This window comes from Cygnus olor, chromosome 1, assembly GCF_009769625.2.
Source record: "Cygnus olor isolate bCygOlo1 chromosome 1, bCygOlo1.pri.v2, whole genome shotgun sequence".
Lineage (NCBI taxonomy): Eukaryota > Metazoa > Chordata > Aves > Anseriformes > Anatidae > Cygnus > Cygnus olor.
Window position 1 is genome coordinate 48,556,873 of NC_049169.1, and position 23,438 is coordinate 48,580,310.

The window sequence follows — 23,438 nt, forward strand, 5'->3', positions numbered from 1 at the left end:
TTTGTTTTATGGGTACCTATATTGTTAGTCATGTTATATCTTAACTGTTGGAAAAAAAAAAACATGCTAAATTCTCTATTTATCTTTTATATTTTTGAGAACTAAAATACATATATGTCTGATAGTGTCATAGTTCTTGCTTATGATATCGGATCTTACCTATTAATAATAAGGAATGCGTCAGTTAGGTTTTGATTCTATAACTTAGCATCACATAGTTCTGTTTTTATACCAGTTTTCAAATATTTATGTTTAGAGTAGACTCTTCTGACACCAGAGTAAACATTGAATGCTATGAAAATACTGAATGGTGCTTGATCATTCATTAGCCTCTTTTTTTCCCAGCTGAAGGAAAAAGCGGCAAATTCCACGGAATTGCAACATCAGTTAGATAAGGCAAAACAACAGCATCAGGAACACCAGACACTTCAACAAAACACAACATCAAAGCTACGAGAAGCCCAGGTAACATAGTTATATATCCTCATGTGAAAGTGTATTTCAGAATTTCATTATTTTCAATGCATTTTCTCTGTAAAAGTGGCTTGCATGACTTTATAGTAGTTTCAATAATTTAATATGTAAATTTTGAACAGAATATACAGAGGATGTTTAATAAATTTATGCAACATTTTATGCGTTTGGAATAACTTCTAAGGTTGCTATAATTAAGGAAACTACTATGTGATTTTCTAGAATGATTTGGAGCAAGTACTACGGCAAATTGGAGATAAGGACCAAAAAATTCAAAATCTTGAGGCCTTGCTTCAAAAGAGTAAGGAAAATATCTCTCTACTTGAAAAGGAAAGAGAGGACTTGTATGCAAAAATTCAGGCTGGTGAAGGAGAAACTGCAGTTCTTAACCAGCTACAAGAGAAAAATCATGCATTGCAGATACAGGTAAGAACTCAGAGACCTCTTTCTTTTTTTTCTCATTATTGCATCTTTTATTCTTTCTTTTTGTTTTCTTTTCTTTTCTTTCTGTTTCATTAAATATGGCATTGGTCTTTTCTATACATTGTTTGCTGTTTCTTTGATACTGTGAAGTTTTTACTGCTTAAATTTCATAGTATGTATGCTTTGGTGACCTCCTTGCTATCAGCAAAGAGGAAGGAATTCCTAGATGTTTCCTATGTAAACATGCTGGCAATATATGCTTAAAAAAAATGGATACATACATGTTTGTTTCTCTTATTTTAAAAATAGGTGTAATTCCTGCTTTCAACACCAAAATTCAGTCCGTTGTTTCTTCAGTGTGTTGTTTTTGTTACTGTATGGCCAAATTGACCAGTCACTTTGCTTCAGTTTTCAACTGGTACCCTATTCAAACTGATATTGCGTGCAGTATAGCTTCATTGTAATAGTTAAAGTTGGGACTTCAAAGCCATGATAAGATGCCCTAGAATTCAGCAGGTTTATGACTTTTTTGGTCATCCTGTTCCAGTCTTCCCTTCTATTTACCTCCTTTTTTCACTGCAGGTAACTCAGCTGACAGAGAAGCTGAAGAATCAATCAGAAAGTCATAAACAAGCCCAAGAAAATTTGCATGAGCAAGTGCAGGAGCAGAAAGCGCATCTAAGAGCTGCTCAAGACCGTGTGCTCTCCCTGGAAGCAAATATCACTGAGCTGAGCAGCCAGCTAAATGAAAGTAAAGAGAAAGTATCACAACTTGATGTACAGGTAATGGAACTCTGTTCTGCCTGGTGATGATAAATCCTGTCTGTGATTTCTGTATTCTCTCCAGAGAATGTACAAAGCAATTTGGGAAAAATTGCATGTTTCTACTAACAGACAAATGAAGTAGAATAAGGCAGATAAACTTGAGGATGTAAGTGGATTCAGAATAGGAATAGATGGCAAGGTTGGTGTGATTTTTTTTTTCCTTCTTTTTTGGGTGGGTGTTTTGTGGTGGTGATCGGAGGTGGTGGTCGGAGTTTATAATCAAGTTGTGCAAACTTGTCCTTGAGCATCTTTTTTGTATTCATAATTCATTTATGTATTCATATTTTTTCATAATATTCAAATATCCATAAAACTCCTTTTACCTGTTCTGGATTCTGTGCACCAGTCAGTCTAAGTCATTAAGATCTTGCTGTTGCCTAGAAATTTCCTATGCTGGTGGCTTTTATCAAAAACAAGCAAACAAAAAATTGCAGGCTGCCTTTTTGTCAATTTAATTGAACTAAACAAGGAAAATCCACAGTATAGACTCAAGGTGGACTCTCCTTCTAAGTGCTGCTTAAGCTAAAATCAGCTAATTATCAGTAACGTATCAGTACAGGCTGGGGGGCGACCTGCTGGAGAGGAGCTCTGAGGAGAAGAACCTGGGGGTCGTGGTAGACTGCAGGTTGGCCATGAGCCATCAGTGTGCCGTGGTGGCCAAGAGGGCCAATGGGATCCTGGCGTGCATTAAAAGGAGCGTGGCCAGCAGGTCAAAGGAGGTGATTCCCCCCCCACTCTACTCTGCCCTGGTCAGGCCTCACCTGGAGTACTGCGTCCAGTTCTGGGCTCCCCGGTACAAAAGACAGGGATCTCCTGGAAAGAGTCCAGCAGAGGGCCACAAAGATGATACGGGGCCTGGAGCATCTTCCCTATGGGGAAAGGCTGAGAGACCTGGGTCTGTTCAGCCTGGAGAAGAGAAGACTGAGAGGGGATCTTATCAATGTTTATAAATACCTGAGGTGTGGGAGACAGAGGGATATGGCCAACCTCTTTTCAGTGGTTTGTGGGGACAGGACAAGGGGCAATGGCCACAAGATAGAGCACAGGAAGTTCCGTGCCAACATGCGAAAGAACTTCTTCACAGTGAGGGTGACGAAGCACTGGAACAGGCTGCCCAGGGAGGTTGTGGAGTCTCCTCCTCTGGAGATATTCAAGGCCCATGTGGACGCCTACCTGGGCAGCCTGCTCTAGGGTAGCTGCTTTGGCAGGGGGGGTGGACCCGATGATCTCTCAAGGTCCCTTCCAACCCCTTCAATTCTGTGATTCTGTGAATTATGTTCAGATGTCATAAAGAATAAACAACACTTGTTCAGAAGTTTAGCAGTTATGTTCCTAGATAGATACACTTGGTGCACATAGTACTGCTGTTGTTGGATTAATACACTGGGATGTCTTTTTAATTAGTGTTACTCAGTACCTTCTTGTGATGTAGCTCTGATGTTTTTGCTGGGCTTTGCTATAATATCTGGGGTGTATATCTCAGGCTACACACCTGCCCTATAGATTTTTAGCTAGTTAGGTATTTTGGGAAGTGTAGGAAGTTGCTCCCTGACGTGCAGATAGGCACAGAGAAAAATATACGTGTGGAAGCATGTTTTACTAGTTTCTTTTTCTTTTAATGATTTTATGTGCATGTAGTGTGAGGTTACCAAAGTATGCATGAGTGTGAATGCAGTAACTCTCTCCCATTGTTCCGTGCTTGTGAATAAAAACACTTTCCTAAAGGAGAATGAGTGGGACTGTTTTGTTTTGTTTTTTTTTTTTTTAATTTGTGTTTTTATCTCAAAGAACAAACTGTGGCTTAACATCCTGATTATTTGCTAAAACTTGAAAACATTCTTTTTTAATTAGCACATGAAAAATGCTGAATTTACTAGTAAACTTAATTATGATATGAAAAAAATCAGCTACAGTAAAATAGATGTTTTAGTGAAGTATGACTTGTCTTTCAGGTAAAAGCAAAAACTGAATTGCTGCTTTCAGCAGAAGCATCAAAAGCTGCTCAAAGAGCTGACCTTCAGAATCATCTGGACACTGCCCAACATGCGTTGCAAGACAAACAACAGGTTAGGAGCAACATACAAACGTAAAGATTCTACCTTACCTAAAAATCTACTTACAAACCTAAGAATAATGTGTTTACAAACTAAACATGTGACTATGCATTTGAAAATAATCATGTAGGATATTTTAACCATGTGATAGGTATTCAGTTCTTTCTGCTGTAATCTGGACCGGATACATTTTATAGTGTAAAGAACTTAATTAAGAATCCAATCCTTGCTGTACTTTTGGCTATAGTTTGTGATCTAAATTTCCATATTGGAGTACAACTCAATTCTAATCCATATGTTATGAAAAAAAGAGTTTATAGAATGCAGTGGGTACAAGTGAAAACTCTTAACTTGTATTGCATATCCAGATAAATTCAAAATCAGATGTCTTTATTCAGAAATAATTATCTGCATGCCAACTGACACAAAAGCTAGAAGGTGCTTGTTAAAACTGCATGGTTTAGTTTACATTAATCCCAGTGAAGCATGCTACCAGGTACTGAATCAAATATTCGTATTGTTAGGATTAGTGCTGCTCCGATCTTAGTGGAAATGTCCAGCAATTCTGAAGAGCACTGGTTTTTAGGGTGGTAATTAATTTAGGTAATTAATTGCTATAAACAGAAGACCTCTTTTTGTAACTATTAATTAAATACATAATTACCTAATAATTAAACAAATCAACTTGCTTGGAGAGCAAGGAGGTTGGATGTAACTGTCATCTTAGCGGTTACTAAGTGAATGAGTTTGTTTCTGTTGCAGGAATTATGTTGTTATATGTTGAACAAAATGCTTTGTAATCATCTTTTGTATGTGAAGAGCATACTCTTCCCATGATACTGGCTTTCTTCTCCAGTGATTCCTTGATTTGAGGAAGACAGCAAAATTTTCTATAGTCTTGTAGTGTTACTTTCTAGTTATTGCTGTATTAACTTCAGGATCTTGAGCATTTATTGCATACAATTTCTCTTCTGTTTATAAGGAAAAACCACATTTCTTAAGATTTAGCTCACAGCCTATAGAGTTTGAGGGGGATATGTTTAACATAGAGAATTTGTTTCTGCTTTTCCCACTCAATTTCCTGCCTCTCAGAATAAAAAACATTATTTTCCTTTTTAATTTCAACACATTAGATCATTTAAAGCATTTATTCAGAGGACATCAGTCATTTTTGGAAGCTATTTAAAAGCTAACAAACCTCTTATTTTTATTTTACCCCAGGAGTTAAACAAGGTCAGCAGTCAGTTGGATCAAGTTACCGCTAAGCTGAATGATAAGCAGGAATACTGTGCTCAGCTGGAAGCCAATCTCAAAGAGTACAAAGAGCAATGTCTTTATTTAGAACAGAAAACCGAAGAGCTGGAGGGACAGCTTAAGGTTTGTATTGAGCACAGCGTATGAGCTTACTGCAACTGATGTTCTCCACTGCTTGGTAGTATTTCATAAAAGCTGTGCTCAAATTACAGTGAAAGGATTTTATCAATATGACTTCTGTAGGTTTTCTTTTTCACTGGTGTTTCCTGATCTGCCCTTTAATCCTATTCTCTTCTTCTGTGCTAGTATATCATACTAAGATTTAGGATGTTGCCCTTAAACTGTCACTTTCCACTATGTGTGCTTTTACCAACCTCTGTGCTACCTGGAAAGTGCTATGAGAAGGACCATGAATACTTCTTGAAATTAGAGTCTCCAAGTCTATACATTTTACAAGTGGTACCAGCAAATATGTGTTACATTGGTTAGCCCAAGTTAATACTACCTGTCTGTTTTGATTTAATTCTGAAGCCTTTCAGTAGGCCTTTCTGGGGGCTTTTTATCATGATTTTTATGTATGAGAAATATTTTTCCACAAATTTGATCATGAGTTCTGTATTCCATTTCTGGATTTGGATTTTCTCTTAAATTGCACATAATTCTGATGAGTTTGCAGAACCTTTTGTTATTTTGCTACACTAATGTTTTCCATAAAGGATGAATTACTTCATTGTTTTTAAATTTGGGCTTTACATTTTGTTCAATATTTGTTAAGCATTCTTAGTGGTCAAAATCACGGTATATAAAATCATGTAATATATAGGTCTTGGGAGCAATGCAGAATTAGTTTTGCAGTGTTGTGTATCTGTTTTGAAGGAGATCAGCCATCTAGAGTGAGTTGGGTGCTTTTTCTAGTTTATATGCTTTTCTGCCTGGTTTCATTTGTGCTTTTATTTTTCATTCTTTTACTAGTGTATCACAGGTAAGCAGTGTACTCAAATGCTTAAATGCTCAAATGCAGGAATACGCTGTTTGCTTCCACAAGATTTTATGAGGTCCGTATTAGATGAAGTGTGAAACTGAGCAGGGTTGTTGATGCTATCAACAGGAGTGCAATTCTGTGTAAAAGTCTTGGTGTCATCACCATTGTTTAGGATTATTCCAGTTGAATGCATGGTATTAAAAACGAGAGAGAGAGGAGGGGGTAAAAAAAAAAAGAAACCCTGAAACCCTCAGGAATGTTCTCTGAGAAACTTGACCATGGTGTTTTATGGCCACTGCGTGAAAGCAGAAGTGTCTATAAAACAGCCAGTGTGTTGAAGAGTCTAAGCAGTGCCCGGTTGCTGAGGACTCCTGTGTTCTTTATATTCCATGCAAATGAACAAGTATCTTCTATAAACAAAACAAAAGAAACCTTCTGCCAAACAAGCACAGGGTTTCTTTATGGCTATAGTTCATGTCTTTGTTGTTATAAAGAATGGCAGAGTTGGGGGATATGTAAATCACCAGTTATTTGAAACTGCTGAAACTACTTGTTGGTGGCTGAGAACAGGGCCCCAAAGCTGAACGCTGTGTATGTCCTTTTAAAGATTTCTGCATTTTATTTACTACTTCGCAGTAAAATGGCTGCTTGGCATTTAACTTAAAGGTGATTTCAGAATGTTTTACCAAAATGGATCACTTCTGGGGGAGCAAAAGAATTGCAGGAACTAAATAATGAAAGGCAAGTGGCCAGCTAATGAAATAGATAGTGTGTGAGAACTGTGACTGCTTTCTGCAGTAAACACTTTTTACACTAAATACTACTGGACCACTTCTGCTTTTTATTGTTTTGTTTTATTGTCTGTGTTCTGATGGCTCTAACTTTTTTGTTTTTCTGTCTCAGAAACTTGAAGCTGACATTCTTGATGCTAAAACAAGCAAAGAACAAGCTCTTCAGGAATTACAGCAGCAGCGACAGCAATCTACAGAATTAGACCTCCGAACAGCAGAACTGAGTAAACAACTTGAAGCGGAAAGAGAAGCGTATGCATACCCTGTGTTATAATACTTTTCAAAGTTAGATATAAAGCTAAATTAGAGTGGTTTGGACTACAGTTGAAATTTTGTTCTTCTCTCCTGTGATTTCTTAAAATCATAGATAAAAGTGATGTATTCCCTCTGCTATGAGAACTGAGTTATATCTCATCTATTTTCTTGCACTTTACCTGCTATGCAGTCTTCATCTGTGACATCATCTTCTGTGAATCACTGGCTGATGTGATTTAACACACTTTGGTTTATTCACTGTGCTTGTCAGCTAAATATTTAAGTAGGCTGACGCGCTAAGGTCTGTCTCTAACTATCCATAGCTCTGTAACTTTCAGAGATTAATTTGCAATTTATGCATAAGCAGCAAAGGGGTAGCTTCTGTTCACAATATTTGAGGAAGGAAAATCCATCTCAAAATAGCGTTTATAGTTGCTTATATGTCTTCACTGGAGAGACAAATGCCTGTATTCTGGAAGGAAAAGGTATTCTTTGAATTAATTCTACAGTTAATATCTTTAAGTAGAGATGTTTAATGATACAAAGAAAACTGTGAAGAAGAATTTAAAAAAAATGTTTTATTTTTCTTTATTTTGCTTTGTATTTGCAGCACGTCTAGTGCTAAATTGGATTTACAGAAGAAATCTGAGGCCCTTGAACAAGCAAAACAGCAAATTTCAAAGCAGGAAGAGGAAAATGCCAGCCTCAAACAAAACCTTGAGAAATCAAGTCAAGATACAAGTAAACAACTCAAGGAGTTAGACTGTAAAGTAAAAGTAGCAACATTGGAGTTGCAACAGGTGAAATTAGAGAAAGATGCTCTATTAAAGGACCTTACAGCTACCAAAGAGAAGCTCTCAAAAAGTTCTGAATCCTTCAAAAAAAAGAAGGAAGAATTAGAAAAAGAAATACAACAAGAAAAAGCAGCTGTAGCAGAAATGGTTAGTAGGCTTTTTTGATTAGACCTTAAGTTTGAGGTATTTACAATGTGATATTAAGATTTTATTTTTGTTCTGAAAACAGTGCACATATAAGTGTGTGAAAGTTAATTTCCTTAAGGAAAAACAAATTTTGATTTTAGCCGTTTATACATGTGTCCTAACTTGAATTTTTGTCTGGATGTTTACTGTGGTAAACATCTGTTCATATCACACAACAAGATCCAACTGGCTGTTATTTTGGGAGATGCCTAGCTTGAGGTTTTACAAGAGCACTAGAACTATTTGAGTTCTGGAGAGGTCTCTCACATGATGGTATAGTAACAAACACTTGACCAGAGCAACCTGTTATGGTAAGAAGAGTGTACTCCTGGTAGCCTTAGAATGCACCATTTTTTTCTTTCCCCTTTTGCTTTGTTGGTAACATGACTGACTACTATACGAGTATATATTTTATAAATTTTCTTATACAGGTTTACTGACAGCCTTACCCTCAGAACATGGTAGAGGTATCTTTCTCATTCCCTTCCCATCTTGCATGTCAGTATTTGAGTATTTCCCAGAACCCATGTGTAGCTGCTTTTATTCTACTCTTAAAACAAACAAAAACAACAACAAAACAATAACAACAAAAACAAAAAATCCCCTCATACTTAAAAATAACACTTTCCTACGTCACCTTCTTAAGATGAACCTTTCTGCTTGCTTTAGTTTAGTTTAGTTTTAAATATTTGTGTTTTTCCTAAAAGCTTGAAGGATTTTCTCCCCAATTTATACTCAAATATTATGTTTGCATATGAATCCTGCAAATCTATTTACTCATGAATTTTAGAACATCGAGAAATTTTGGATCCTGAGGAGAGCAATGAGCCTACTGCTTGCCATAAGAAGAGGGGCTGCCAACAGCAGCTTCAACCAAGGACACTATCCCTAATCAGAAAAACTTCTTGGCACATGGCTGCCTTGAAGTACAGGATATCAGCTGAGTTCAGCTTAGATTTATCACTGTTAACAGCTAGAGACGTTTTTAGCTGAAAATGTCTGCAACTGAGAAGAAAGGCATTTTCATTAGAAAGAAAAGCATTCTTTTTGAATGCTTTGTAGCTTCTGTGAAAATACATGTCACTTGGTCTTAGAAGCTCACAAAAATACTTGCTTGTCTTCTGTTTTTTTAGGAAAAATCTTACCAAGAAGTAAAACAACAGCTCCAAGTACAAACAGAGTCTGTAGCTAAAGAGAGGAATGAATTGAAAAACTCACTGGAAAAAAAGGAGGGGGTAAGCCATCCACATAGTTTCAAAAATCAAGAAAAGAATAATAACAAATGCTTAAAAAATTCATTTTCATTCTCATATGCTGGGATTAATGAGGGAAAAAAGAGGTTGCAGTTCTCAGACTGTAACCCATCTGGGACACTGAAATTAGGTGATACAAAATTGCCTGGTAAAAGGTAAATGCTGTATAAAATTATGGAGAAAATTATTCTGGGAGTTACTGAAAAACACCTCAAGGACAATGTGGTCGTTGGTCACAGCTAACATGGGTTCATGAGGGGAATGTCCTGCTTAACGAACTTAATTTCCACCCACCTAGTTTATGAAGGGAAGACAGTTGATGTAATCTTTTTGGATTTCAGTAAAGCTTTCAATACAGTTTCTCACAGTAACTTTCTGGACAAAATGTCCAGCATAGAGTTAGATAAATGCATAATACAATGGGTGAACAACTGGCTTGAGGGATCGGGTTCAAAGGGTTATAGCAAACAGGATTATATGAGGCTGGTGGCCAGTCACTAGTGGGGTATCCCAGGGCTCCATTTTAGGGCCAGTTCTCTTCAATATTTTCATAAATGACTTGGATGTGGGACTAGAAAATGTTTTGAGGAAATTTGCAGATGATACTAAATTGGGAGGAACAGTTGACCCTAGTAAGGGTAGAGAGGCCTTGCAGAGAGATCTTGGCAAATTAGAGAGCTGGGCAATGACCAGCTATATGAAGTTTAACAAGAGCAAGTGCTGGATTCTGCACCTGGGATAGGGCAACCCTGGCTATATGTACAGACTGAGGGATGAGAGGCTGGAGAGCAACCCCACAGAAAGGGGTCTGGGTGTTTTCTGCATAATTTTGCCAAGTTGAAAATGAGTCAACAATATGCCCTGGCAGCCAGGAGAGCCAACTGTACTCTGGGGTGCATCAAGCATAGCATTGCTAGCTTGGTCAAGGGAAGTGATCGTCCCACTCCGCTCCGCACTGCTGCGGCCTCACCTCGAGCACTGCGTGCAATTTTGGGCACCAAAGTATAAAAAAGGAAAAATCTATTAGAGAGTGTCAAAAGGAGGGCTACAAAGATGGTGCAGGGTCTAGAGGGGAAGACGTATGAGGAGCAGCTGAGGCCCCTTGGTTTGTTCAGCCCAGAGCAGAGCAGGCTGAGGGCAAGCCTTTCAGGTTACTGCAACCAGCAGACACTCCCCAACTTCTAGCAGTCCTTTGGGGGTTGGACCAGAGACCATATCTTCAGCTTTAACAGTTTTTTCGTTTGTGAACTTGTCTGTTTGCTCCTTGAGCTTTGCAATTTGTCATACACACGGTTTACATACTACAGCATGTACAAATAATGATTTAAATTAAAATTATATACAGTTATTTAATATGTTTGAATATAGATCTCTAAGCAGTTGTCGATAGAACTTGATTCAGCACGTGCACAAGTACTGGAAATTCAGGGTCTTCTGAAAGACAAAGAAAAAAGTGAGCAGCATCTTCAGGGAAAGCTGAGAGACCTAAAGGAATCTTTTGAGCAGAAGAAAAAACACAGTGAAACACTACAAGCTGAGTTAAAAACTGCCCTTTTAGAAAAGGTAAGGCTGGCCTCTCACTCCTGTAAGAAAATTAATATAAATTTCTTTGATATATGCTGTGGCTTTTATGCCTATGTTTTTGGAATAAACAGGTATTTACTGTGGTCTTGCTGGGAAGGGTAAGGTCAGGATGTGGAAACAGTCTTCAACAGGCAGTGCTGAAATATACAGATTCTCTAGGAGCTGAGTTTCAATAAAATGGTAAAAATGGCTAGATTGTATGTCTTTATTTTGACGCAGGAGTATACTGTGAAGTAAGAGCTGCTATTTTCTTGTAAAGCAGTAGACAGTTTTGTGAGAGCAGTTTAGACAATCTCTGCAGTGTTTTGGAATGTCCATGGCAGTTTTAAACTAACTCTTTTATTATAGCAAAAGAATTTATCTGAGTGACAGAATGAAACTAATAAACCATATTGGAAATAGTTCAAATGTCTTACATTCGCGAATGTTGTGTTGCTGTTAAATGTTGTACCAGCTTTGGCTGCCCTGTACAGTATGATCATACTTTTGCTTGAGCCAGTCTAGGGAAACTGTAAGTTTTTTTTTTTTTTAAAATATATATATATATAATTTAAATTTTAAATGTTTGGTCTCGCTGTGTTTAACTAAGTCTCATGATGTGAATTTAATTTTGTTGCTAAATTAGCTACAAAATATTGCTATAAAATCTGTATATGTTAGGTTACTGAATTGCTATTTCATAAGTGGAAACGAATCTAGTTTTGCAGTAAAAATATGATTTATTGAAATCATAAAGCATACTGTGTAACTTTAACTGACACTTCTTATGCCTATGTTTCAGGCAGAACTGGAGAATAAGCTGCAACAGCAGACAATTTTGTCAGCTCAGGAGCTTAAAACAGAGAAAGGAAAACTAGCAGACTTACAGAAGACCTATGAAAAATATAAGGAAAACATGGAAAAGCTGCAACTGGATCTTTACGGGAAAGAGTCTGAGCTGCTGGCGACCAGGCAAGACCTTAAGGTACTTACAGACGCTTTAATGTTATTTGTGACTTAATAGATCTGTCTGTATCCATTCTGAAGACACAGAAACAGTGCAAAAACTGTATGGGGAAAGAAAAAAAAAAAAAAGCTCTTTGCTATATATAGAATACAGTGCTGTTCAATCCCTTCCCCTGGGACAAAGGATATACTGACACTAATTGAAAGTCAAGTGTATTTGCCAGCTTACCTGAACTACCCTTCCATTTCCGCAATGGCAATCTGACCTATGGAAGCAAAGTGAAAGATGATTTATTTTCATATTCTTTTTAGAGTTATTTTTTTTTGGTGGTATATATTGTAGCTTTCAACTAATTTAAATAATGTAGCTAATTAGGGCAAAGTCACAGATGGCGTGCAAGTAACCACTGCTTTCTAGATTTAACTAGAACTGTAGTTGTCAGTCTGCTCCTATGCCCTAGCCCCTTCTGCTTCTTCCTGGCTCGTTACAGACTTTGAGAGATGTCATACTGATAGAAACAGTAGGTTTAGGGACCTGCCTGGAGTGCAGATGTCTGAATGTAATCCTCCAAGTTTTTGCTATTCCTAAGCAGAATGTACCTGATTTGGTATTCAGGTGTAATGCCTTCAGAAAGATGTTGCTGGGAATTGAGTCGATAAGAAAAGGTGTTTCTTTATCCTTTTTCCTTTTTACCCCCCTTCCCTCATGTCAGTGCTAAACAAATGCTCAAGTTTGTACCAGGACATACTGTGCTGCAGAGATGTGTGGCTTTGGCTCTTTTCACTTGCAAAGCTGGAGTGGGAGTCATCGTCTGTGTCTGACGCTGTTGTTTTAAGCTTTAGCTTTTCTGAAGTTCTTGGAGAGAAATAGGTGCTTCTGGAGAACTGGTCATCCAATCCATTTTAGCTGCTGGCTTCTGTTTGCTTCACTATATATAAAGGGAGCTTTTGGTGACTGCTTAGATTTAGTATGTCCCTTCCACTTCTCCCAGTGTAATCTTTTCAGTCCCATCCTTGAAATATTAAAGGTTTTGTGGCTATTTCAGATAGCTCCATGTGAGCTGTGGAGTCCTAGCCAAACTCAGTGTTTTGAGTTCCTTTAAGAAAAAGAAAAGTAGCTCCTTTATGTGTACATCATTGGATTCCTCTTAATCATACTCCTCCTCTGTGACATTAGATTACCTGCCACATTTTCCTGCAAGTCAGAGCAGCTTTATTTTTGGTGCTGCTTGATGGAATTGCTGTGCAAGGGTATAAAGAACTTTGGCCTGCTTAACAAGCAAAGGTGGTTTAAACATACAGTTAGTTACTATAGCTTGCTAACCTCCTTTCTGAGTTAATTTCCCAGAATGCGTTTAGATCAACACATTGGTAATTATGGTATAATTTAGATTGGTAATGCAGTGACCTGTAAAAGCATTGGATGTTCATTTAAATATTGCTTGTTGCAAAGATAGCTTTGAATAAGTATTATTAAACCAGCTTGATGACTTCTAGTTCTGACAAATATAAAATAGGACAGTAGGCTTCCCATGTGCTTTTAAACCTGAATTGGGACGGTAACAAGGGAGAGATGGAACATCAGTGCAAAAAGGTAAAATAAGGTGATAGGAACAGGTGACTAGCAACACCTGTAATATATAAATAAGGTGACTAGCAACAGGAGAATAAGATTGTTAATATGAACAGGTAACTGGATTTATTATGCAAATATCTGTGGAGCCTAGAGAACCTGTGAAAGATTGGTGTCCTCAGTACTGAGGTGATGTACCAGTTTGGAGGCTGTTTGCTTGGTTGTTTATTTATTCATAGTTATTTATGATAGTTAGGGATAGTGAGGTCTGCATGGCACCGCCTTGCTTTTTTGCTGTAAAATCCAGAGGAAAAAGGACAGGACCAATATATGTTTAATCACAAGCGTGCCGTCTCATTGCAATGTTAAACTAAAATAGTAATGATTTTCTTTGCTGCTTTCTCAGACTACTTACAAAAAGTGTCAAGGAAGACTAACGCTAGTTTGGAGAGCTGAACACAAAAGTACCACTCAAATCAGAAGAACTCTGTGGCAAAGTTTCGTAGTCAAGCAAGTTCTGTGCATTATGTTTGTCCTTAGGGGAGTTATTTAATTAAGGCAGATGATTTGAGCCAGAACTACAAATTTTGGATGGTTTGGAACCAAGGTTGGTAGGAGGGCTGGGGTCCAGAATGGTCTTGATATTATTGGTAGACAGTAGAAGTTTTTAGAACTTGTGTATAAGATAAGCTTAGGTGTCTTATTGCAGGATTTCTAGTGGAAGTTTGAAGTCCCTGCACAGCTGTGTTTAGTGAGCATAGTTTGAAGCCCAGTGAGCGGGGCTGTACGCCGAGCACCATCTGCTGGCTTCTGGCTGGAATATCACTGCCAGGCTGCCTGGCTGCTGGTCACCTCGGGCTGAGGGAACTGCGAGACTGGCGTGTGATAAAAAGTGAGTAATGCTTACATGAAGTTTTGCAGTTGGGGATGCAGCATTGCGTGAGAGCTAGCCATGCCTAGCTAGAGGCAGAGCAAGCGGGCAGCTGCCTGGCGCACCAGCAGCACAGGCTGAAAAATTGAACGCCCCCTTAACACTTCAGTTTCTGGTTCAATAACAGAAGGTCCAAGTTATGTAGTGTTAGCCAGATGCAAACTGTGAAGCTGTAAGTCTCCCAGAGCAAAAGTGAGAAGTGTTGTAGCAAATTTTAAAGTGAGAACATAGTATCCCTAAGATTCTAACTATATGCTGCACATTTAGTTTAACTTAAAAAACCTGCCTTCTGTAACAGTGAATAAACTCATGTTTTTGTCTCTGACAGAAAAAAAGAAATTGGGTAAGATTTGAGTGCTTGTAAAAGCTATATTTTTATATATATATATATATATATATATATATCATTTATATCTATAAATGGGATTCTTTTTTTTGGGGGGGAAAAGCCTATTTTTATTTACAAGACTTAATGAAAATGAAGAGCTGTTATTTCTGCCTTGATTTTGAGTTAGTGCAAACATACTTGTGCATCTTGCTCTTTTGAACTCTGCCAAATACTCTTCAGTCTTGGCATTTGTGCTTTTTGTAGTCAGTCCTGTTTTTTCCTGTGTTCTCAAAATAATGTTTCTTTGCCTCCGATATTGGCACCACTGTCTGTGCATCTTCAGTGGATGTTCTGGATGGTATTTGTGCTGCCAAACCTCAGGTCTCTAAGTTAGGAGCCTAAGTTGCCTACAGTCGGTCTAATCCTATTACTGAGGAAGTGAAGCGACATTAGGTTAGCATCTGTGAATAACTGCATGCCCCTTCTGTGAACTGGGTCGGGAGAGAGGGGCACACAGACTAACATGGCTCATTTGTGCACCTCACATAGATGGATTGAATCCAGGACCTAGCACCCGGCTAGTTCTGCTGATGGCTCCATGCGGCCTATTTGCAGTGCAACAACCCAATTGTACTGGACAGGGCTGAGATTTCCTTTTATTTGGCTAATTAGTTATGCCAGTCAACCTAACATCTGGTTTTATTTACAGTTAGTCCAGATTGACTTCTTTTGTTCTGTATGTTTTCCTTACATTTGGTTTTCTCTGTCATCCTAAAGAGTAATCTCATGACTGGGGTTATATTACCATTTTCGGAGAGTGATGTCAAAATTGAACAATAATTAAGGTGAATGGCATCAGATTTTGGAGAGATGATTTTATGTTAAAGATGTGAGCTCCTCAGGAGTCCAGAAGAATCTGTCTGAACTAGTCTTGTTGGAGACTGAGCCAGGAGCAAGGGCAATAACTGGAATGTTTTAGCCATGTGCCAGATTTCTGCTGATTTCCAAAGGGTGCTGTGAGGGACTTTTGAGGAAGGCAGAAAGAAAGGCATAGATAAATAGAAGGTGGATTTACTGCCAAAGTTATATTGAATGGTTTCCCAATTAAGGCCAGGAGCATTATTGTTAATCGCAACACAGTTAAGAGCCACTTGCTGTGCATTAGCTGTAGTAAGATAAATTGTGCTCAAAATTCAGAGTCCCTTATATTGCAAATACATTGCAGAGCAGGCTGAATACTGGCTCTTCTTTTAAGAACATCTTGCTTGTCTTAGTTTGGGCATAGGCACAATCAGATCACCTGTCCTGTATGGACATGTTGGGGGTGGTTGAGGGAAGAGTATCTGCTAGGTGAAGCTTTTTGTTGGGCTACCCACTTCATAGCCAAATTTTATCATCCTGTACTAGTAAATTGGCTACAATCATACTTCTGCAAGAAACAAATCTGAATAAAAGCCATGTCTTCAGTATGCCTCATTCTAAATTTGCAAAAACTATTGTGTTTTCCTGTGAAGGTGTTCTGTGATGATGCTACACTTCCCATCCTTTCTCAGCTGTAGGAAAATACTGTACTCCACCGCCCACGGTGAAATAGAGAGGGCTTATTTTCTTTTCTGAAGGACCCACTCTGCTACAAACTTGAAATTGCAAAAGCACCTCCTATTTTGCTTCAATTTTTTCTTGAGCTAACACCTTGTGAAGTTTTAAATAATAAACTGTTATAGATCAGATGTTTGGCCTGCAAATTAATTCGAAAAGGCAGTTTGAATTTTTTAAGAGACTGAAGCTGTAGAAAATGCTATTGAATCAGCAGTGTTCCATCAGTTGTACTTCAAACTAAATCTCATTCTACCGGTAAAACACGGTAGACTCTACAAGTAAGGGTTAGGAAACAGAAATCGGTTTGTTTTTAAATGAAGACAGGAGCGGCTTAAAACAGATGTATAATCAAGTGAAGTCAAGGTTGTTGAAGTTTAGTGATTTTTTTTTTTTTTTTTTAAGGAACAACAAGTACAAGAGGTTTAATTAGGGTTTAAGTAAGAGGAGTAACAGCTAAAAGAATGTAGTTTATTCTGAAAGAATTTAAATCCTTATTGGTGCCCTGAAGGTAATAAATTAATCGGTAATAATAAATCTCCTCACCTCACATTGTGTATCTTAGCATAAAATGTTTCCATCAAGTACCATGATTTTGGTGACTTAGAGGATGAGTTGTTTATTTTTTTTCTTTTTGGTTCTCTGTGAAATGACATGCTTCTAAATGTAGCTAGTCCATGGCTAAACCAAAGGCTTTAAAAAAATCAACACCCCGCCTTCCAGAATACTAAATTAAGAAGAGCCTCAAAGTTTGACTTTGCTGTGAGTAAATAGAATGAGTCTTGGGTGTGAGTTTGAGATTGTTACTTGGGTTTCTGTGACCTATTGTAGAGAGAGATATTTTTCTGTGGAACAAAATCATAGAAGAGCTTGTATTGGAAGGGACCTTAAAGATCACCTAGGTCCAACCCCCCTGCCATGGGCAGGGATGCCACCCACTAGATCAGGTGGGTGCCCCATCCAAGCTGGCCTTGAACACCTCCAGGGATGGGGCACAGCTTCTCTGGGCAACCTGTGCCAGTGCCTCTCCACCCTCAGAGTGAAGAATTTCTTCCTAATGTCTAATCTAAATCTATCCTCTTTTAATTTAAGACCATACCTCCTTTGTCCTATCACTATCTACCCAACTGAGTCCCTCTCCATCCTTTTTATAAGACTTCTTTAAGTATTGAAAAGCTGCAATGAGGTCACCCCAGAAATAAGTAGAGTTGGAGGCCAGTTAAATTGCAGTATGTAATAGACTTTGAATGGAAGTTTAAGATTTGATTGAAATGCTGATACACATGAGACTGTGAAACATTTTGTTCTGATTCTAGCATTTTTAGGTTGTACATTTCACTTCAGGATTTTCAAAAATTTCTTGACTGTGCTAGTGCTAGCTTCATTAAGTCATTGGAAAAAAAATAGTAATAACGAATCACTTCTGGAAACTTCACAGTGTAGCTTCACTGCTGCTTATATAACAGCTGTATAGAGTTATAAGGTAGTACATTTACCTTGAGAATAAAATCAGCTTGTGTAAGCAAATTCAAGTTAATTTTCTTTTTGTCAGACAATCACTTTTCCGTCTTTGCCCTCTGGATGTTTTCATGTTTTGTCTGTGGAAGGCTGTAGTAGGTACTGCTGCTGGAAATGTTTCTGGGGTACTTTGTTTTTGCTAGGCATAACCTCGAGACCCAGAAGTTCCTGTAATTATGCTTTGTCAACGTTTGAAGTAAAATGTTGCATGCTACGTGACAGTTTTTCTGTAGAAAATGACTAAATGATTGTCAAGTATCTGAAGCTCTTATACTGACAGATAATTTGCAGAGTTGTCTTTGTAATTAGTCCACAGAAGAAAAACTTGCTCTTGCTCAAGAAGAGGTAGTTTCCAGCAGAAATCGGATTGCTAATAATAATCAGCAGATCCAGGAACTGAAGAAAGCAAAGTCTGCGCTGGAACAGGATGCATCAAAGAAGGAGCAGCAGCTGGGTGAGAAGACCAAAATGCTACAGGATCTTCAGAATGATAGGGTAAATGTCTCTGTCTTTTGAAATCTTCCCACAGACCCACACAGCCCCTCTCACCCTCTCCCCGCCCCATTAATTCCTGGTAGATCTCTAAACAGGGGTCGTTATTGGGGCACAGCACTGTTGTAGAGCATAGCAACAGCAATTTTATTGAACCTCCTGCTCGAAGACTGTTAACAGACAGCTGAAGTGAATTTGCTTTAAAATAGACTGATAATTTGTACTAAGTGGTTAGACATGCAGGAAAACAGTATTAATTTTAAATATAAAACTGTAAACATGCTGCTAATTGTTTGCCATGCTAACTGTGGATAGAGATATAGATATATGGTGGTTGTTTTCCTACTTAGAGCTTTTGTAATTAAGGATTTGGGGTCCTAGATGTTTTTTTTGTTTTTTTTTTGTGAACTTGGAAGAAGTTACTTTTCTAGCACCTTTAAAAAAAATATATATATATATATTTCTCTTCAAGATTTTGAAAGAAAAAGACTTGGCTAATGAAAAATGTAAAACAACAGAGCTCCAGGAAATAAAGAGTAGACTTGAAAAAGAAAGTGCCAAGCTGGGTGAAGAGCTCAGAGTCTGCAAGCAAGAATATGAGAAGGTATAGTGAAACAAAGTGAATCTTCATGTGCTTGGTTATCTGATCAGAAATATGTGTTTATTCAGTAGACATTATCTGGAATGGCTTTGCAAAGGTGGTTGCTGTAAATATCAGTATTACAGATAGGGGAACCAAAGCACCGATTTCACTGAGGTTCCTGAGTAATGCTGACCTAATTAGTGATAGTCCTGGAGCTCCAGTTCCCAGTGTGCTTGGGCAGGTAGACCACATAACTTGTCTTAGTTTCAGGTTTTTTTTTCTGTTTTACTGTAGATTCACTGCATACCCTTGCTTGACAATTCTGAAGTGTAGAAAAGATGTCCCGAGGTGTCATGAATATGAAGTTTTCCAGATATTCTAGGAACATCTGGTACTTCTCAAATATGTGTCGTAGAGTTTGAAACTCCCTTGATGTGCTGTGGTTTTTAAAATGTCTTAGAAAGTCACTCTTGGGGTGGGGGGAGGGACACAACATCGGGAGCCTCATAAAAGACCGTTTTCCAAAATCATAACAATCAAATGAGATGTCTAGAGGGTAAAAATCTGTAGACTTCAATTAAATAGCTTTAAGTCTTCAGTAAAACAAGCAATTTCACACTATGAAATGTGTGCACACCAACGGTGGCTTAATATGTTCATCTTTTGATCTACATACAAGGAGTCAGACTAAAACAGAAATTGTCTCCTACAGGCCTACTCTAATTCCCATTTCCTGTCAGGAAGTGGATAGATACACTCTTATAGGACATCCCCTTGTCCTCAGGTTATATTCTCTCTCTATCTTTGGTTTAGTTTGTGTCGAAAACTTTGATTTCTGGAAAACTGGCAACCCCTGTTAGGCTGTTAGTCCCTGTATGTTTGGCTGTGTAATTTTAAGGAAAAGGATTCCTATAAATTTAACTGAGTATTCTACTTCAAGATTTTTTTCATTTTTTTATTACAGAAAAACAAACAAATGTTTAAAATCAAATGTATCATCCTGCTTGCTTAAAATTTAGTGTATATATTTATACCTCTAAGACTAAGAGAAGCCAGCTTTTTTCCATCAGTGTTTGTTTTTAACTTGGTCATTATTATGCTTTTAACCTGATTATTACAACTAAAGAACAAAGTGAAGTAAATTTTAGAACCAACTCTAGAAAATGACAATGGTCATTTATTTTCAAAGAACAGTAAAAAATAATCCAACACAGCTTCTGCTATTTTAGTAGAAAAATACAGTAAATTTAAGTTTATTTTTAAAATTGAGCATTGTTCATAAAAATTGTATAAGTTTAAAGTCTTTGATCATGAAAATCACTGATACTCTGTGCTGTAAAATCATCCTTTCTTCCAATGATAAAATGCAAAATTATTGCTGTGCTCTCCCTGGAAAGCAATTACATTAGTTTTGAATTTGTCAGCAAAACTTTCAATGTTGCCACTTTAACTTTGAGCTCTGTATCCTAACAGGAGGTAGCAAATCTCAAGGATGCAAAACAACTATTGATTCAACAGAAATTAGAGCTTCAGGGCAAAATAGATCATATGAATTCAGCTCTGGAACAGGAGAAAAAAAACCAACAAGCTGTCAAAGATCAGCTGAAAAAGAGAGAAGAAGAACTGAAGAAAGAATGTGTTGAAATTCAAGATAAACTGGTTAGTATGTTAGAGACTGTAAGACTGTTTTGTGAACGTGCCTTTGGATTCTTTCAGGAGCAGAGAGGAAGCATAGAGTTGTCTTGAGTTTTACATCATATTCATTTTTAAATGACAAGGTCGGAAATCTTTGAGACATTTAATAGCATAGGAAGTTTCAGTAGGATGACAGTCTTGTGTAGTAGGGTTCATTGGATAAAAGTAATGATTCTGGTATTGTAAAGATTCTTTGCCTCATTTAAATATACGGAATACAGAAAGAATACTTGGTTGTTTTTCACTATTTTGTGGTGTTCTTAGCACACTGAGGTAAAAGAGAAAGAAGAAGAAAACCGGAAACATGAGGAAAAGGAGGCCAAGCTCACCATGCAGGTCACAGCTCTGAATGAAAACCTGGCTACCATGAAGAAAGAGTGGCAAAGTAGTCAGAGGCGAGTGAGCGAGCTGGAGAAACAGACGGACGATTTACGTGGGGACATTGCTGTCTTGGAAGCGACAGTGCAGAATAATCAGGATGAGAGAAGAGCATTGCTGGAGAGGTAAGCAGTGGTCATGATGATGTGAAAGTGTAGTTTGGGAAATGGGTAGCCTTGCACTGAAAACCACTTCCAATTGACTCAGGATCTGCATTCATGCTGTCCTTAAATCCATGTTTGTCTGGGCTGTGGCTTCCAAACTGGAACCTTCTGTTGTCCCTGCCAAAGCACAGCGAGCGGTGTTGTGAACGAACTGTACTCTGTGGGCTTTGACAGGGTGACCATATAGTAGGAAATCAGGCAGGCTTATCAGAACCTTACTTTGTCACCAAAGCCACATATCTGTGCCTGTGCTTAAATTTATGTCCATCCCTAAGAGCCTTCTAAATCCATTGGGCGCCTCGGAATTTTAAGGTGTGTAGGTTGTGGCTTTTCATGTCATCTGTTGCGTGAACCATGCAAGGCCTGGCTCTGTTACTGAGTAAACTTATCTTCTCTGTCACTCTGACTCTCCTTGGAACTCGATTCATTTGAATGAATCAGAATAGATGCACTTGTCATCCAGAAACCTGGATCGGACTCCTTAGTGCCGCCAATAACACAGAATTTGCTTGTGGACTTCTAGGTGTGTCCACTGCTCATCGTTAGGGTATTGAACACGTAATTGGCTTAGACAGACTTTCTAAGGTTCACATGAGGCATTTTCTTCCTCCTAAAAACCTAGTATCTTCTTTTCTCCAGTTCTTTTGTTGTCTTTACAACATATTTATTAAGACTTAAGTAAGCAGAGCTGCTTTCCTTCAGGCAGCAAGAGGCACATGCAAGCCAGCAGGAGTTGCTTGAATGTAGAGATTATAAGGTTTACAACATCTGTGAGACTGGAAACTTCTTCCATCCTTATTTCCTGAGATGTTTGGTGAAGGCAGAATGGAAAACTTTATTCCATCCTGTCAAGCTTGCTGATTGGCTTTTAAGCAGTAAGCCTTGGGAAAGGATGGGATCAATTCAAATGAGATTCTTTCTCTTTGGCTATCCCTTGTCATACTATGCTGAACTCATCCAGTAACCCTTTTACAGCTTAGTAGAAAAACACCCTTCAAAATCTGTGTTTCAAGTTAACTGAATTTCAGCTGATGGGAGGTAGCCTTGCTAAAAGAAAAAGATTACTTTTCTGCTTTGTTGTTTGAAGTGATTTGCTGCAGATGCTTTGTGAGAGTGTTCTGTTGCACAGTGATGCTCATCAGGGCGTGCTGATTAATGGGCTGCATTCAGTACTGTCCCTGGTGTTGGGAGTAACTCCAGGTATTAAAAAGCCCCAGATATTTGGGAGCAATGCCAGATAATCTTAAATTGGTTGTGACAACAGAACATTTTTCCAGCCAAGACATCCAAGAACTTTTCACAGCAAGTGTATTTTCAGACGGATTTTATGAGGGTAACTCTTCTCAGTCATGACAACCTGCCCAAAGGAGGCAGAGTACATTGCCTTTGGATTGACTATTCACTATTTATCCTCAGGTGTATAAAAAGTGAGGGAGAAATTGAAAAGCTTCAAACCAAACTTGTAGAAATGAAGAAAAAGCTGGACAACACTACTGCTGCAATGCAGGAGCTAGGCCGAGAAAACCAGTCATTACAGGTATCATTTGATTTGAACCAAACCTGTTGATTCTCTCTGTGGGTCTTGTCAGAATTTCAAGTTTGCATCATATTTGTGGTGGGTTACCTTTCCACAGTGATTAAGATGTTCCTGTGGTGCACAAGGACCGTATTGCTGTCTGTAGGTTAACTCTGCTTTTAGGTTTCTCTCTGAATTATAAGCTCTCAGTATCATGGCAGAATTGGTGCTTCTATACAGCGTTGGGTAGTATATGCAATGTAATAGAGCAAATTAGTAAGAATTACATATGCTTTTTTTTTTTTTTTTTTAATTAAATAGATCAAACACACCCAAGCTCTCAACAGGAAATGGGCGGAAGACAATGAGGTACAGAATTGTATGGCCTGTGGAAAAGGCTTTTCAGTGACAGTGAGAAGGGTAGGTGTGTTTTACTGTATCTGTGGGAATTTTCTTTTTCCATTGTTTTCAAACTATTTTTCATGGGATTCAGACTTTAGAAAATGGCTTTAAAAGTGCTGTGATACTTGGGACATCTCAGAATACAAATACTGCTTACGGTGCCTTAAATACTAAAAATAAAGTCTGTGGGGCTTACTTTATTCATGCTGCTTTTGTCATTTTAATGATAGCATTTTATAAATGTTGTTAAATAGTTCAGTCCCTAAGCAAGCAAAATGGTACTGTTGTAAGGGTATTTACAGTAAACTTACTTAAAACCAGCCTGGACTGAATTTCAAAGAGAAAAAGGAAGGTAAATTTGTTGAAACCACATATATGTGAAAATATAAGACATCAACAAGATCTGGAGCTTTGTGATCGTAAATGCTAAGCAGACAAAGAA

The 23,438-nt window shown here is 38.0% G+C and overlaps 1 protein-coding gene across 3 annotated transcripts in view; it reads left to right on the plus strand.

The window, feature by feature from the left end:
• The window catches only part of EEA1 (early endosome antigen 1), a 73,192-nt gene that overhangs the window by 44,427 nt on the left and 5,327 nt on the right, over positions 1 to 23,438 (plus strand). For all 3 annotated transcript variants that reach the window (XM_040557582.1, XM_040557593.1, XM_040557600.1), the window contains 16 exons: positions 346 to 465; positions 697 to 900; positions 1,480 to 1,680; positions 3,675 to 3,788; positions 4,998 to 5,153; positions 6,916 to 7,055; positions 7,669 to 7,999; positions 9,172 to 9,273; positions 10,660 to 10,854; positions 11,657 to 11,839; positions 18,076 to 18,261; positions 18,731 to 18,862; positions 20,315 to 20,500; positions 20,801 to 21,039; positions 22,495 to 22,615; positions 22,916 to 23,014. In XM_040557582.1, the coding sequence (XP_040413516.1) occupies positions 346 to 465; positions 697 to 900; positions 1,480 to 1,680; positions 3,675 to 3,788; positions 4,998 to 5,153; positions 6,916 to 7,055; positions 7,669 to 7,999; positions 9,172 to 9,273; positions 10,660 to 10,854; positions 11,657 to 11,839; positions 18,076 to 18,261; positions 18,731 to 18,862; positions 20,315 to 20,500; positions 20,801 to 21,039; positions 22,495 to 22,615; positions 22,916 to 23,014 (2,709 nt within the window). The remainder of the gene's footprint in view (positions 1 to 345; positions 466 to 696; positions 901 to 1,479; positions 1,681 to 3,674; positions 3,789 to 4,997; positions 5,154 to 6,915; positions 7,056 to 7,668; positions 8,000 to 9,171; positions 9,274 to 10,659; positions 10,855 to 11,656; positions 11,840 to 18,075; positions 18,262 to 18,730; positions 18,863 to 20,314; positions 20,501 to 20,800; positions 21,040 to 22,494; positions 22,616 to 22,915; positions 23,015 to 23,438) is intronic.